The sequence below is a fragment of the Citrus sinensis genome, chromosome 9 (assembly GCF_022201045.2).
Source record: "Citrus sinensis cultivar Valencia sweet orange chromosome 9, DVS_A1.0, whole genome shotgun sequence".
Lineage (NCBI taxonomy): Eukaryota > Viridiplantae > Streptophyta > Magnoliopsida > Sapindales > Rutaceae > Citrus > Citrus sinensis.
In genome coordinates, this window is record NC_068564.1 from 30348613 (window position 1) to 30363116 (window position 14504).

Below are 14504 nucleotides of genomic sequence, written 5' to 3' on the forward strand. Positions count from 1 at the left end.
TCGCTTTGCCCAAGTAATGGACGGTGGTCCATTTTTCTACAATGAACGACGCAAATACTTCCAATGTTATTGTTAGGTGGTGTTCATAATGTGTTCAGAGAATGAGCCCAATTTAGTGAATATTTCCCACAATTCGACTAAAATGCATAACACATGCATTTTGCTCTCATGGGTGATGGGTCACGTTGAGGCAGCAACAACAAGTCTCTTAATTTGCTCACTTTTGAGTTTTTGTCGATTTGATTAGCATTTTTCATTTTGCTTCCTAATTTAGATGATCGTGTTATTATGCACGCGTTATTAGTTGACAACGTGGTAAACACAGAAGGCGTTGTTACAAAACAGTAATGTTAAATCATTTTGTAATAGAATAAAAAGTAAAGCATTTAAAGATTTCAATCTAAACTTATTTTTATTACACAATCCTTCTATTTTTATAGGGTATAAATGAAGGATTACGATTCTCTCGTGATCTGATCTCTTTCTGAGTAAAAATATATGTGGATGCTTATTAGTTAATAAATAAAAGACATATGACATAAGATCTTTAAAATACATGTAGATAATTGATAATTAATAAATAAATAAATAAAATTCTACCCATATACTATAATTTAAAAGCAAATGAGATGAGATTTTTAAAATCCCATGAGAGCTCGTATAAGGAAAGAATCTTTATCCATAAATAAAAGTGGGGACACCTCCCTTTGCTTTTCAAAACTTACAAATAGTGAAACCATTATTATTTAAAATATTTTATTATTATTATTATTATTATTTTAAATCAACATGGCGAAGGGGCATGAATCTATCTGATTTAAATAGAAAACTATTTCTTTATTAGAGAAAAGGTAAAATTTTAGGACCCAAATGTTTTTATCCAAAAACTTCCCCACCAAGAATTACTATGCCTTTGACCCTACATCGTGGAAAAAGCAGGGGAAAAAAAAAAACTAAACACGTGTTCCGAAATCGGAGGACAAAATCGTCAAATTACAAAAGTCGAAGTTGTCCAATTGCATTGGGCCATTGGCACTGGCCGCCCACCGTCAAATATTGAGTGCTCAACAAAGACCACTAAAAGAAAGTCAGACGGCTCTTTGAATATTCCCCGCCAACAAAAGGCACGCGGCAAAAGCGTGACGCCGTTTAGCCCCAATGGGGGAAAACTGAGATCGTTATAATCTTTTTAGCAAAGTTCCATTTTTATCCTCGACACACATAGAGTATTTGATTTTCGCACCATCGTCATAACTTGTTCCAATTCCTTAATCTGAGCATATTGCTTTCCTTTCCCTCGCCTCTCTCTGATTAAAGAGAGCAAAAAGTAAAATATTAAAAAAGCCCCCAACTTCTTGGAATGCAAAAAAAAATTATTGAATTTAAAACCTAATTTGATCAAAACCTTCTTCTTCTCTTTTCCTCTCTAATTCCCCGGTCCTTTGTTTTCTTGGTAGTGGGAATTTCCGGGTACGTTCCTTTTTTTTTTTGGCACTTAACTTTCTTGTTTGGTTCTTGAGAAAATTCGTGGAAGGTCAGAGAATGTGCTTAAAGGTGCTTTCGAAAAGAAACACTGTTTGAAAAATTTTACTTTTTATTTATTTTTGTACGTTCTTTCTGGTGCCGCAAACAGAGCTTTAAATTGATAATTTCTTTTTTTTTTCTCTTTTGTAAATAATATGATTTTTTAAGCTGATCTCATTATATTTGAATCAATTTAGTGCTTGCTCTGGTTGTTCTTGAAGTTAAAAAATAATGGTAAAATATAAAACTTAGCTTCTTTATTTGTTCATTTATTGTTAAAATAAGCAAATTTTGATTTTGTGATCGTTTATTTTTGTCATTCTTGATCTTGTTGCATTGTCTTGCATGGACGAGATATGTTGATAAAACATCGAATTTAAGTGTTTTGCTTGGAAGTCATAATAATTACCGCCGTAGTGAGTTTGATTATTTGATGATTTTAGTTTACGTGATAATTCTTTTTTCTGGTAAATTTAAAGCAGCCAATTTCGAATCTACTATTGGCTTGTATTGCAGATCTTTGAATTCAGTTTATTGAACTTAGGAGTTTTTTGTTTTTATATGGCCAATTTAACAATATATGTACTCAGTTCTTTTCAAAGAATCAATTTGTTTAATACACCCAATTCTTTTCTCACCAAGGCAACTTAAATTGCAGTTGAGGCTGTTTTGGTCTTCTGAGTAAGTGAAAGTTTTGTTATATTTCATGCAGGTATCTATCTTTGAGTTGGACGGTAATACACAATTTGATTAGTAAACAATTTCTGAATCCAAGAAATTTAGTGATCTCTGAGGCATTGTTAGTTAGCATACAATAGAATATGGGGAATAATTGGTTCTTCATGGACTTTAATGGTGGGGATCCATACATCTTACCCACTGAGTTCTTCTTGGCGCGAAGTTTAGGGGATCATTTATTTTCCCAGTCTAGTTACCCGTATGTTCCTGGAAGCCTAGCGCTTCAAGGTGCTGTTAATTGCATTTCAAAGTTTACTGGTGCCTTTCTGTTTTGGTTCACAAGTGGGTCGAGTTCAAACTTGAGCAGGAGAATAGCAGGCAATCAGCATGGTTCAAAAATTGGAAGCTATAAATCTTCTGCACAAGTTAAGCAAATTACTTCAACTGGTCATAATCTTACTGGGTTTCATCTCAGTTCTAATTCAGAAAGTGAATATGCCTGTCCAGTTGTATTCAATAAGGTTTCTAGTTCTGCTATTAGACGCCTGTTTAGAGAAGGAGGGAAACTGCATTTATCTTCTGTGCTCTCGTTAGCTGCTGCTGTGATACCACCACTTGACAATGTGTAAGTCATTTGATATAACAAACTAAATTTATTGTTATCATTATTATTGTTTTTCACTTCAATTTTATGGAATTCTTGTCTCTTGTTTCACTGCTATTTATTTGTTTTAGTGATAATGTGGCTCAGATCTTCAAAGGTGCTGGCCATTCCATTAGAAAATGCCGAAATACAAATGCATGAAAGCATGGGTCGCAGTCCTTGTGAGGTTGAGTCCCATCGATGTGGTGCTTTGTCTTTTCCCGACTTGAGTAGGACAAGACATGCCGTGGAGCCCAGAACAGGCATAGAATTTCCTATGATATTGGACAATGTAATAGACGGAGAAAATTATTCCAGTTCAACATCTGAGGTAAACAACAAAATCCTTTGCTCTCATCGTGGGTTACTCTTCCTCTCACACCCAGTACACCAACTATTTACAACTTATTCATTTGTTCTTTAGTCTTCTATTAGTTCATCTGCCTGCAGGCATTTGCTGTGTCATTTGATTTGTTGCTGTGTTTCAACTGCTTTGCCATGCTACTACCCTGAAAAATTTCCCTGTACTTTATGGAATGTATCTTGGAACTTAAACTTAAATGCGTAGTCTTTTGCCCAATTGCAAAGCTGAATAATTGCATGGGAAAGCACACATTTATCAATTTTCAAACTTTGGACGTAAAAGTTATGAGAGGCATTTTATGTTGTTCCACTTCAAAATCAAACCATCTTTTTAATTATCAACCTTTTTATGTAGTGATGTTTTAGTATTTAGCATTTGTATTCTGGTAGTCAATTGATTTTTGAGAAAGCGATGTAGATAGGGCGCTTAACCATTCAGAATCAGACCATATTTCTAAATTACAACCTTTGGTTCCTGCAATGGTTGCACCTGAATGCTTAAACGTACACATTGCAACTTTGCAAGAAAAGTGAAAAGGTGATATTAAACATAGCTTGTATTTTGATTTAGACCAGCTCTGTCTGTTGCTTACATAGATTGTTACCTGTAGGTAAAGTATATAGTAATGGATGAGGCAGAAAATTGTGCAGCTAGTTTTTGTCTAATACTTATTTTGCACATTTTTCTACTTCTGGGTGTAAGTGTTATTATAACATCTACAATTTTGCATGCATTTTCAAGAACTTGTTGTTTTACCTGTGCTGTTTGTCTTATCTTTGATAGTGTTTTCCATTGATTCATATAACTTTCACATGTTCAGGTTCTTGTTGGAACTGGATCCAGAACTATAAAAATAGTTAAAATCAAGTCCCTCAAGGTTTATGCATTTGCTTTCTGTAAGTATTTATTTTTTGGATCTTAGTTGATGCTTCTCATGTTGTGCCATTAACTTCAAATTTGTCATCCATCCATCAAGCCATTCTTGATTTCTCTTGCAGATGTTCATCCTCGCTCTGTCTGTGAGAAATTGGGTCCAAAATATGCATCTATTTCAGTTGCTGAGCTGAACAAATGTGGTGGTTTTTATGAGGATCTTCTCAGGTATATAAGTGATGGTTATGCCTAACACATAGCTTATTTATGAAATTATTATTTTTCTATCAGCAAGGTGTTCTTAAGCAAGACTTAGCTTGTATGGTAGTTGTTTGCTTGCAGTCATGAAGCTAGAAAAACTCCTGATGCTTTATGGCTCTGCCACTAGTTTTTTCCGAGTTTGATGTACTTCTGATTATGTTCACTTACGGAATTTTGGTATGTGGTTGCTGCAGGGAGGATATTGACATGACTGTGAGGCTAGTAATTAATTGCAATGGGATGAAAGTCAACGCTGTGAAGGAGTAAGCTTACTTTCTTTTACGTGCGCTCTGTAATCTTAGTGGATCTTTATATCTCTGACTGTGCATAGACAGTGTAATGGATAGACAATAGTCTGTATAGTGTCTCACAAACTAAGGCTTGGGAACGTATTTGCTTGAAAGTTTTCTTTCATCAGAGATCTTTATTAATGGTTTCAAGTTTCACTTGCTGTGGAGCTGATTTGTATTGTTAATATGAATAGACAGATATAGACTCTTGGATCATGAGGAGACTATTGAACTCTTTTTTTTCATTGGGCAATGAAATTGTCCAGGTCAGAATCTCAATTTGTTTTATTGTCAATGTTTACCTCGGTCAGAATGGCTAGTTTTGGTTCGGTATCAAGATGGGTTGTATTTGGCTGGATGTCTGATTGATTTGCGGATTTCAGTTTTAACTTCACTTTTTGACAGATCTTATCTCGAATATGCATAATTGATGAAATTAAGTTTTAAAGTTTCTCATTCATTTGCTTTATTTTTATTGCAGTGTCTTTGAGAAATCCCTTCGTGCTCGTCTAGAAAAGGTAAATCATCTGGCTTATGGAATCATTTTAGTGTTCCTGCAAATATCACTGACTCATGGAACTTTTCTTGCTTATATTAGGCAAATCCAAACACTGATTATCACTGCTTGGAAAGTTTTGGTTCTTACTTCAGCAAAGATATTCCATTACCTCTGGTAATAGTCTAATCAGTTCTCTATCTCTTTGCCTTTTTCTTTTCCTACTTTGGAATCTGTTTCTCTAAATTTATATAACACTGAATGACATCAACTTTCTTGGGATTCTGCAGGGAACTGTAATTAATTTTAGACGCACAGCCGCTGGACAACTAATTACGGAAAGTGAGTAGTTAGTTTACAAAATTTTGAATGTATATTTTATGCCATAATAAATTTGTTTTGGTAAGGAAAAAAATGCACCTTTTTGGGTCATCTTGCTGCTAATACGCTCCTCAGATGAGGAATGAATGTGCAAAATTATTTTCAATTTCTTTGTAAATTACATATTTCCAACTTAACAGTGCCAAAAATATTATTGTGCAGTTGGAGGAAATCAGATAGGTGCAGTCCATAGCAAGGATCTATGTAGTAAGTTAAATGCTTGTTTAAAGTTTGTTATTTTCTTACATGTTTCAACCTGTGAATCAAAGAAATAATTCCAAGTGCATTAACTTAGGGCTGCGAGTTTAATAGTGATTATTTAGTACACTAATGCATAATTTTACTTCAGGGGCTTTCTTTGACATGTATATCGGAACATCTCCTGTGTCAGAGCAAACAAAAGAGGAGATTGGCAAAAACGTTGCAAGTATGATAAAGACGTGCTAAGCTGGTTCATTTCCCACCTCCATTGTCTCACATTTTATCGGGACAAATGATTGTTGGTGCTCCGAACTTGGTATCCTTGTGTAACTCTACTTTTAACTGCACGCCTATTTTTTTAGCAGCACCGACAATCCAAGTTTGCTGCAAACTTTGTAAGGGCGTGGTGGGGATCAATAATCAATAGGATAGTACTCGTCCATATTCTTTGTAGCTGTGTGGAATTAGCATCAGCTGAATAGCTGCCCCAGTTACATATTTTCTTCATTTAATTCTTTATACTCATAGAAGATAAGACATGTTTTGATCCCCTTAAATAATCATCTTCATTAAATGCAGCTTTGTGCAAATTCTTGTTCTTTTGGCAAAATGTTATGTTGAACAAAAAAAGAAGCAATAACATAATAATTGCTCAAGAAATTGTTACAAGGATGAAATATTAGTGGGTGTATTACTTATTCATCAAAAGTTATTGAGGTGAAAAGCTAACAAAATCTAATCATCAAAAGTTGTTGAGGTGAAAAGTTAACAAAATCCAGGACATTGGAAAAGCTACTACGTGAGTTCTTGTTTCTGGATTCTTTCGGAGAAATATGGGCAAGTTTGATAATATTACACTGGAATGTTATTTCACTGTACGTGACGTGTGTTTAAGATTTTGTTGCAAGCTTGAAGCTCTGGGAATTCAGATTTTCTCCGTCCCTCGAGTTTCTTCCCTCAGTCAAATAAGGAGAATTAGGTCGACTGATTATAAATACGTATATATTTCTAATCTATATATTTTGATAGATTCTAATTAGAGATTCTACACTTTAATTAAAGTGCAAGAGCCACTGAATTCAAATTGAATACATATCAGTGTTTTGAGAATTAGAAAAAAAAAAATGGGCAGAGAAAACTTTCTACAACTGGTTAACGCTGTCACGATAAGATATCTCTATAGTAACTGATAACATTAGTTACAATAATCTACTCGATCAAAAATGAAAGGAGCTTGCTTGCTCATTTAAAGTCTGCAATCTCAAAGACTCTGGCCGTCCCATCAAGTGAAACTGAAACAAGAAAATCTTGATGAGCAGATACAGAAATGGCTTGAATGGCATCCCTGTGCCCGCTAAATGTTCGTACACAGTCACCAGAAAGACTATCCCAAACTCTTACTTTGCCATCAACACAACCTGTGACTACGTACTTAGATGTGCCAAGCCACATCAAGCAAGTCACTCCATCCTGTCAACAAAAACAAAGTTCATTTGATTAAATCAAGGACGTCATCTTAAATTCCAAGTGTTTCTCACTCACGCACCAAAAGTTATCAGCATGCAAAATGGTGATCAATCTAAAGGTATGTAAACACCAGGAGAGTAAGTTTCACTGAAAACAAAACAGACCTCATGGTCGCAAGTGGAGCGAGGCAATGAATGCTGCAGATCCCAAATAATAAGTTTTTGATCCATGCTTCCTGTTGCAGCCCAAGGGGAGCTGCCATGGAAAAGTGTCATCCAAGTTGAACAAAGTTAATTCACTGCAGAAACATAGTAATGTGCTTGTGCATGCATACACTAGTTTTTTAATTTATTTTTTTTTCAGGCTTTCTTCTTTTGTGTAAACATAAATAGCCTATCCAATAGTAAATTCCTGTCGAATTTGGTGCGAGGGAGAGACAGAGAATTAATGATAAATCAACATACCTTCGGGAAAATCCAATACATTCAATGGAATCTGTATGAGAAACTAGAGAACTCACAACCTGTTCATGTCACAGGAAAGTTTATTACAGCCTGCTTATTGATTGAAAATAAGCACATCAACCAGAATTAATATAATGACATTTCATAAGCAAACATAAATATTATTTAAATGAATGATTTTTCTTGACATGGTGAGTTATAACAAATATACTCCGAGAGACAATAACAAAGTCGAAGACAGAAAATCCTCGGCAATGATCAATGACATCCCTAAACATGTTAATTGGTTATGAAATTTTTCATAACCATCCACACAAAATCCTTAAGACATATGCATGTATTAAGAGATATCTTGATTTCAATTTAAAGTGAATTTTCTGTTCAATTATATATACTCTCGCTTTATGTTGGCGGAATAAGAGATTTTGAAATTACAAACATTAATAAGAGTAAATTTCAACTTTTGAAAGAGTGCCCTTTTTCTCCGTTCAAAGACCCTCTCTATAGAATAAAAAAGATGGAAGAATTTTAAAGAGTTACTGAAATAAAAAGAGTGCCCTAAACTTCTGTGTTATCAGAACGCAATAATTTAATTAATGTCCTTGAGTTTCGGTTAAAATACAACCAAAGGCCACTTGTCTTTTTATGCAGGGACTCATCAAAAGGAGAAAAACAGGGGAAAAAAATCCACTAGAGGATTAAGAGAAACACCATAACACACAATTGCGGTACTACATAACTTGAGGGAGCAACTCAAGAAATTAACACCTAATATTAAATTTGAAAACCAAAAATAGACTCACAAGACAAAATCTAAATCATAGGCAACACAAGTATATTGAAAGTTTAAACAACAAACCTTCCCAGTTGTTATATTGACCATGTGCACAGAACCATCCTTTGAACCACTAAGAGCAAGGGTTGAATCAGCACTTATTGTCAAGCATGTCAGCCCCTCTGTGTGATATGGATGACCTATAGAGAAAGCATTTGTTAAAAGAAGTCCAAAGAAGACTGTTCATCTAGACTTCACTTTTAAAGACTACACATCAATCACTAAGAGGTGTTTGGTACTGAGGGGGAAAAAATGTTCAAATAAAACCTTTTTGAACTTCATATTTTGTAAAGCACTGAGCAGGTAAATGTGCTCAAAATTTTAATATAAGTTTACAATTTCTTCATTTACTTCATTCGTCAAATTTAAAGGACATTTCAAACTAAAATCCAAAGTGATACCTCTTACGACATGAATATTTTCCCCACTTTTTGGATTCCATACCCTCAAAGTCGCATCATCTGAACCAGTGCAGATTGTTTTACCTTAAGCAACGAACAAAAGGTACATAAAGTTAAAAACTAAAATGAATAAAACACATAACAGTTACATAGAAAGATAGATTGGGAGTTGTTAGTACCATCAGGGGTAAAATCACCGCAAGTCACGCTACTACCATGACCTGAAAACATATTAAGATAGGCAGCTCTATCAGCATTCCACATCCAGACAGTGGAATCCTCAGAACCAGCCAACACTATACGTCCTCTTGGATGCCAACTGACCCACTGAGAAGTCATATGATATATTTAGTACTTCATTCTCAAAATAATGAGGCAGAAATAGTTTCTCTGAAAACTTCAATGATCTCACCTCGACGCCTCCTCCAGGACCTTCAAGAGTGCATTTGAGATTTCCTGACGATGTATCCCAGATTTGAACAAGTCCATCTAACCCTCCCGAAGCAAGGAGCTGTCCTTCCATACTAAAAGCCAAATTAGAAACCGAATCCTTGTGACCTGTGTAGCAATTAACAAGAGCATCAGATGAGAAATAAGTGACAATGGAAAAGGTAATAACATGTGCATAACTTATCATTTTAGCTGCCAGTAAGAGAAAGCAAATATGGTCTTAATAAGAAAAGCTTTATAGCAAAAAATGATTATGTGGAAGAGAGTAAATAGGTAATATATTATGTAACTTTTTAAAGTTTGAATTTACCTTGGATCTCAGAAGCCCAATCTCCTTGATTAATCCTCCAAAAAAACCCTTTGTCATCTCCACCTCCAGTTGCCACTAATGTAGCGTCCGTCGGGCTGCATGCAACAGAATAAACTTCATCTGCACAAAGCAAAAGAAGAAAATATTGCATGACAAAATTATCACTAATGATATAATAGAGGGTATACTTTCAAGAAACACTCATCAATCTGTTCGACTTGAGCTAAATGAACTCCATAACAAAAATTAAAAGAGGGGGGGGGGAGCTTGGGCACAGAGAGAGAGGGGCTCAAAGTTAATATTCTACTCCCATTCACACCATATTATCATCTGTAACATTCGATACATTCATTCAAGCATAAAACTTGTCAATTTTTATAAAAGTGGAACGAATAAAAATGATAATTCTGAATCAGTTAAAGCAAAAGCCTGAAGCATTCTCACCAGAATGACCAGAGAATATGTGTGTTGAATCATCAGGTTGTTCTGAAAACACAAAATATTAGATAAAACAATTAGCTGAACTGTCTCAATTCTGGAAGAGAATTTTCTATATTTACTCATCATTTCAGATTTACGGGGACAAAACCGTTTAATGCAGGTCAAGTTTAGAATAGAATTCATACCAGTGTTTTCAGCATCTGAACCTGGATCATCATCATCATCGACATCAGGAAGATCTGAATCCATACAAAAAATATTGTGAGTTTTGAGTGTGTACAATAAAATGAATTGTTAAACTCTTCTCATACATTATTAAAAAGAAATTAAAAAAAAAAGATTCTCATAAAAACTGATGCAACTTTTTTTTTTGGTTCATCGTCAAGTATTTATTTAAATAAATATAAATTGAAAGGGAGAAAATAAATAACCTTCATCATCTACTGTAACCTCATGGATAATGTCAGATTCATCGAGAAAAACCTCCCCTTGGTCGTCTTCGACTTCGTTGTGGATTGGATTGTTCATCTTGTTCTGTTAATTAATTGTGTTTCCTGATGAATGAAGAAAAAGGTTTCTTAAGGGCAGTGCCTATGTGTTAGGATTCTAAGGTTTTGATTAGAGAATTAAGAGGGAAATAGATGAAGAATTTAAGAATTCAGAGGGAAGGGAGAAGAATTAAAACAGATTAGACAATCCTAATTGTAGTTTATAGTTCAAGACAATCCTAATTGTAGTTTAATAAGAACATTAATTCATAATTAAAATAAGAAAACCTAATATTAATAGGAAAGAAATTAAAACAAACAATTAAAACAAAATAAACTATTAGGTTATGTATGGGAGTTGGGGCGGGCAATAGTCGGTTCGGTTCGGTTCAGAAACCGATCAGTTTTTAAGATGAGGAAACGAACTCAAACCGAATTTAGGAACCGAACAGAAATTCGGTTCATAAATTCGGTTCGGTTAGAATTTTTCATTTTCTTAATTTTACAGCTTTACCCTAATATTATCAGATTTTATACTTTCCACCTAATTTTACTTAATTTTGCAGTTTACACTTCCATTAACTACCAAGTACCAACTACACTCTACACACATAATTGTTAATTTAATTTAAAATGTCCATTGCAAAAAGATCAATTAAATTTAATTTAACTACTAGCCAACATATCATAATTTAATTTAATTTAACAAGTTAAGCTAACATATCATAATTTACTTCCAATAATTGTTAATTTAATTTAAAACATCCATGCCAAAACGATCAATAAAATTTAATTTAATTACTAGCCAACAAATCATAATTTTATTTTATTTAACAAATAAGGCCAACATATCATAATTTACTTCCAATAATTATTAATTTAATTTAAAATATCCATGCCAAATTGCCAATATCAAATTGCAACCTCACGGAACTAATTAAAACTAATTAAGTCGTCAATCATTATGCCAAATAAATTAAATAACAAATATTATTTCCAATTTTTCATTGATAGAAGCATGATACATTTGGATGTTTTCAATTTTTCAATTCTCGGCCGCACTATACAATACAACCATTTCACTGTCACAAACCACAACCACTATATCTCCCCACCATTTTTAACTCCGCCAACAAGTATATTATATACATCAGCAGTCCACAAAATCAATCACTAACACAGTAAGACTAACAGAAACTAAAGAGCATAAACTTTGTACAAACACACCAGCAATGGCATAAATTAAAAAAGAAAAAGACACCTGTAGGCTGCAGCACCAAAGATGACCGTGTGTGAGGGGCCAACGACGGCGTCACCGTGACTGAGGGGAGGGGCTGTGCTGACGCGAGGGAGAGACGCTTACGAGGAAGAAACCGAGAGGGGCTGAGCTGAGGTTCTGCGCCGTGAGGAGAGGGAGAAACGGGAGGCAGAGAGGCGAGGGAGAGAGATGAGTTGTAAATTGGAATTTAGGGATTTGAGAACAGTGTATAAATGTGTAAATTGAAATTTGCTTTTTTGTTTATATATTTTCAATTAAATATATTATAATTATATCAAACCGAACGGCTGGTTTTTCGATTCGCAGAAGCCAACCCATTCTAAAAAAATCGAACCGTTTGCCCACCGCTATTTGGGAGTTAGGATTAAGTATGAGATTTGATTAATTTTGAGATTAAATATTTTATTTAATATTTAGCTACTTTGCTTGGATTGAATTAGGGAGGTCCTTAAATCATGAGATTAACAATCTCAATTTATAAGTGGGTTTAGATGAGATTAGAATAAGAGAAAAAGATTAATTCATATTTCTTTCATATATAACACAAATTTTTATTTGTCACTTAAAAATTATTTATTTATTTATTTTATTCATGATTCACTTGAATTTATTTTTATTTTGTTTTTATAGTCTAATTAAATTGGTACTTTTACTTCAATAAAATTAACTATTTAATAATTTGTTACAATAATTGATTGTATTAAATTTAATAATCACCAATGTAATATTAAAAATAATCATGGAAATTAATAATACAAGTAAATAATTGATTTTATATATACATTATTTGCTAACCTTAGGATAAAATAAAATAAATCTAAAATATCTGATAAAAATTAATTAAATAATTAAATAGTTTTATTAATTTATATTTGTTTAACATAATTATGACTACCCAATAATTAATTTACTACGTATTTAAAGCTCTTATTAATTAACTTTAAATTAATTTTAATTATTACTTTTAAATATTCATAAATATTTTTTTATATTTAAATATGATTTAACATATCGAATTGATTAGTAATTAATATAAATTATAAATTAATTTTATCAAAATTATTATGTTAAACTAATTGTTACGCTAAAAACTAAAAACAATGAGCATTGGTCGTTGTTTTTAGTTTTTGAGTATTTTGAAATTATAACTTTTAACATCATAATTAAGCTGAACAACGTTATAAATAAAATTCTAATTTATCACGAAACATAATCTAATTTAAAGCACTTTACTTTTGTATGTAAAAAAACCAAATAAATCAGCCATAGCCATTTTCCAATTTCTCGCACATGGGTCCTCTTCCATTTTGTAAATTAGAACTTTGGAAGATTCATAACAATATTGCATTGAGCTGAAAAAAGATTTAAAGGTAAGAGATGATGCAGGCATGTTTCCAGTGAGAGATCGAGCAATTTGGGCATTGGAGAAAACTAGGGATTTTCCTTTTCAATAAGTAGGATAAAATTTTGGGTTTCAAAATTTTATCCCAACGGTTCTTGTAGGATAGATTTTGCAAGTATTCATTGGCTTGGATTAATGGTGGACCCTGAGGCTGAGATTGCCATCCTACCTTTATTTTTTTGCTCCAAAAGCCAAATTAGTATCATTTTCTCCTAAGATTTTAACAGCAATCAAACAGCCCCTTATAGTATAACTCAAAGGTCTATTAATACTAATTTAGAAATTTTCTCAATTTTCTCCAATTAATATTTGAAAAAAAAAATTACTTCCTTCATATTTCTGGGGAAAGAAATATTTGAATTTTTGTGAGATTCAAATTCATGCCTTCTCAGCCTAGGTGAAAGCACAAGTTCATTATTAGGTCAAATTTTTAATGGCTCTAACTTCATATTTATAGTTTTTTTTTTTTTGAAAAAGAAAAATAAAACTGGACAAAGTCTAAATAATTTTTTTTTAACACCTACCTTCCTGAATTTAAAATTCAGACTCCTATTATCAACTGAAAAATAGTTGTTATTGAAAACTAATTGGTAAATTCCGAAGAGTATTAATTGGTATTTTGGAGTGTTATCCACATTGTTTCTACCTATCATTCTAATGAAGATATGGATGATTAACAAGACACAATGCTTTGAACAGACGAGCCTGCGATTGTTTCCCCCGCGTCATTGATCTCTTTCTTGCTAAAAGCATATCATTTCAATATTCCAAGTCTGACAAATTAACAAGCCCCTGTACAGAATTGTAGTCTCTAGGCAATAGAGAAATTCTAGAATACATAAGAGGTATCATGTCAGCCATACAATAAGCAGATGATGTTATGATATGTGTGTATTTATTTTGAAAAATCATCATACAAGTGGTAGTTGTATTAAATACAACTACAAATATCGTGCATGCATCAATTGATTGTAATACATAAGAGGTATTCTAGAATTTCTCCTATGCAATATACAAGTGACTCATGTATCAATAAAACTCATCGTTGTTACTCCATATGCTAAAATTACATGTCATTTTCTCTTAAATAACAAATTAATGATATAGTCGTCTAAAAATCAGTAGCAGCAGTATAAGATGTTTTGGAATTGAATCCCACCCATAATTAAACAATAATTAAAACATAACAAAACTCTTTAATATCACTTGTATTAACAAACGATGCTGCTTAATTAACTAATAAATCGTTGTGATAA

General features: G+C 33.0%; 2 protein-coding genes across 6 annotated transcripts; one reads left to right on the forward strand and one right to left on the reverse strand.

The window, feature by feature from the left end:
- Positions 1–1207: 1207 nt before the first annotated feature.
- Positions 1208–6310, forward strand: LOC102621559 (fatty-acid-binding protein 2). 4 transcript variants are annotated; one of them, XM_015529036.3, is made up of 11 exons: positions 1208–1554; positions 2237–2827; positions 2954–3176; positions 4030–4105; positions 4208–4310; positions 4538–4606; positions 5115–5151; positions 5232–5306; positions 5420–5471; positions 5673–5717; positions 5860–6310. In XM_015529036.3, exons 2-11 carry the CDS (start codon positions 2346–2348, stop codon positions 5955–5957), a joined length of 1260 nt encoding a protein of 419 aa, XP_015384522.1. In that variant the 5' UTR covers positions 1208–1554; positions 2237–2345; the 3' UTR covers positions 5958–6310. The 4 variants fall into 4 exon arrangements, with proteins under 4 accessions (XP_015384522.1, XP_006474507.1, XP_006474509.1 ...); XM_006474444.4 differs by having other exon boundaries at positions 1208–1470; XM_006474446.4 differs by lacking the exon at positions 1208–1554 and adding an exon at positions 1593–1758.
- Positions 6311–6747: 437 nt separating this feature from the next.
- LOC102621276 (uncharacterized) lies at positions 6748–12069 on the reverse strand. 2 transcript variants are annotated; one of them, XM_006474443.4, is made up of 12 exons: positions 11829–12068; positions 10511–10633; positions 10265–10318; positions 10083–10124; positions 9639–9758; positions 9291–9436; positions 9058–9205; positions 8879–8962; positions 8502–8617; positions 7643–7701; positions 7343–7433; positions 6748–7181 (listed from the first exon to the last, which is right to left on the reverse strand). In XM_006474443.4, the coding sequence occupies exons 2-12, from the start codon at positions 10605–10607 to the stop codon at positions 6954–6956; spliced, it is 1185 nt and encodes a 394-aa protein (XP_006474506.1). In that variant the 5' UTR covers positions 10608–10633; positions 11829–12068; the 3' UTR covers positions 6748–6953. The 2 variants fall into 2 exon arrangements, with proteins under 2 accessions (XP_006474506.1, XP_052289669.1); XM_052433709.1 differs by having other exon boundaries at positions 7033–7181; positions 7343–7476; positions 11829–12069.
- Between the last annotated feature and the right edge of the window lie 2435 nt (positions 12070–14504).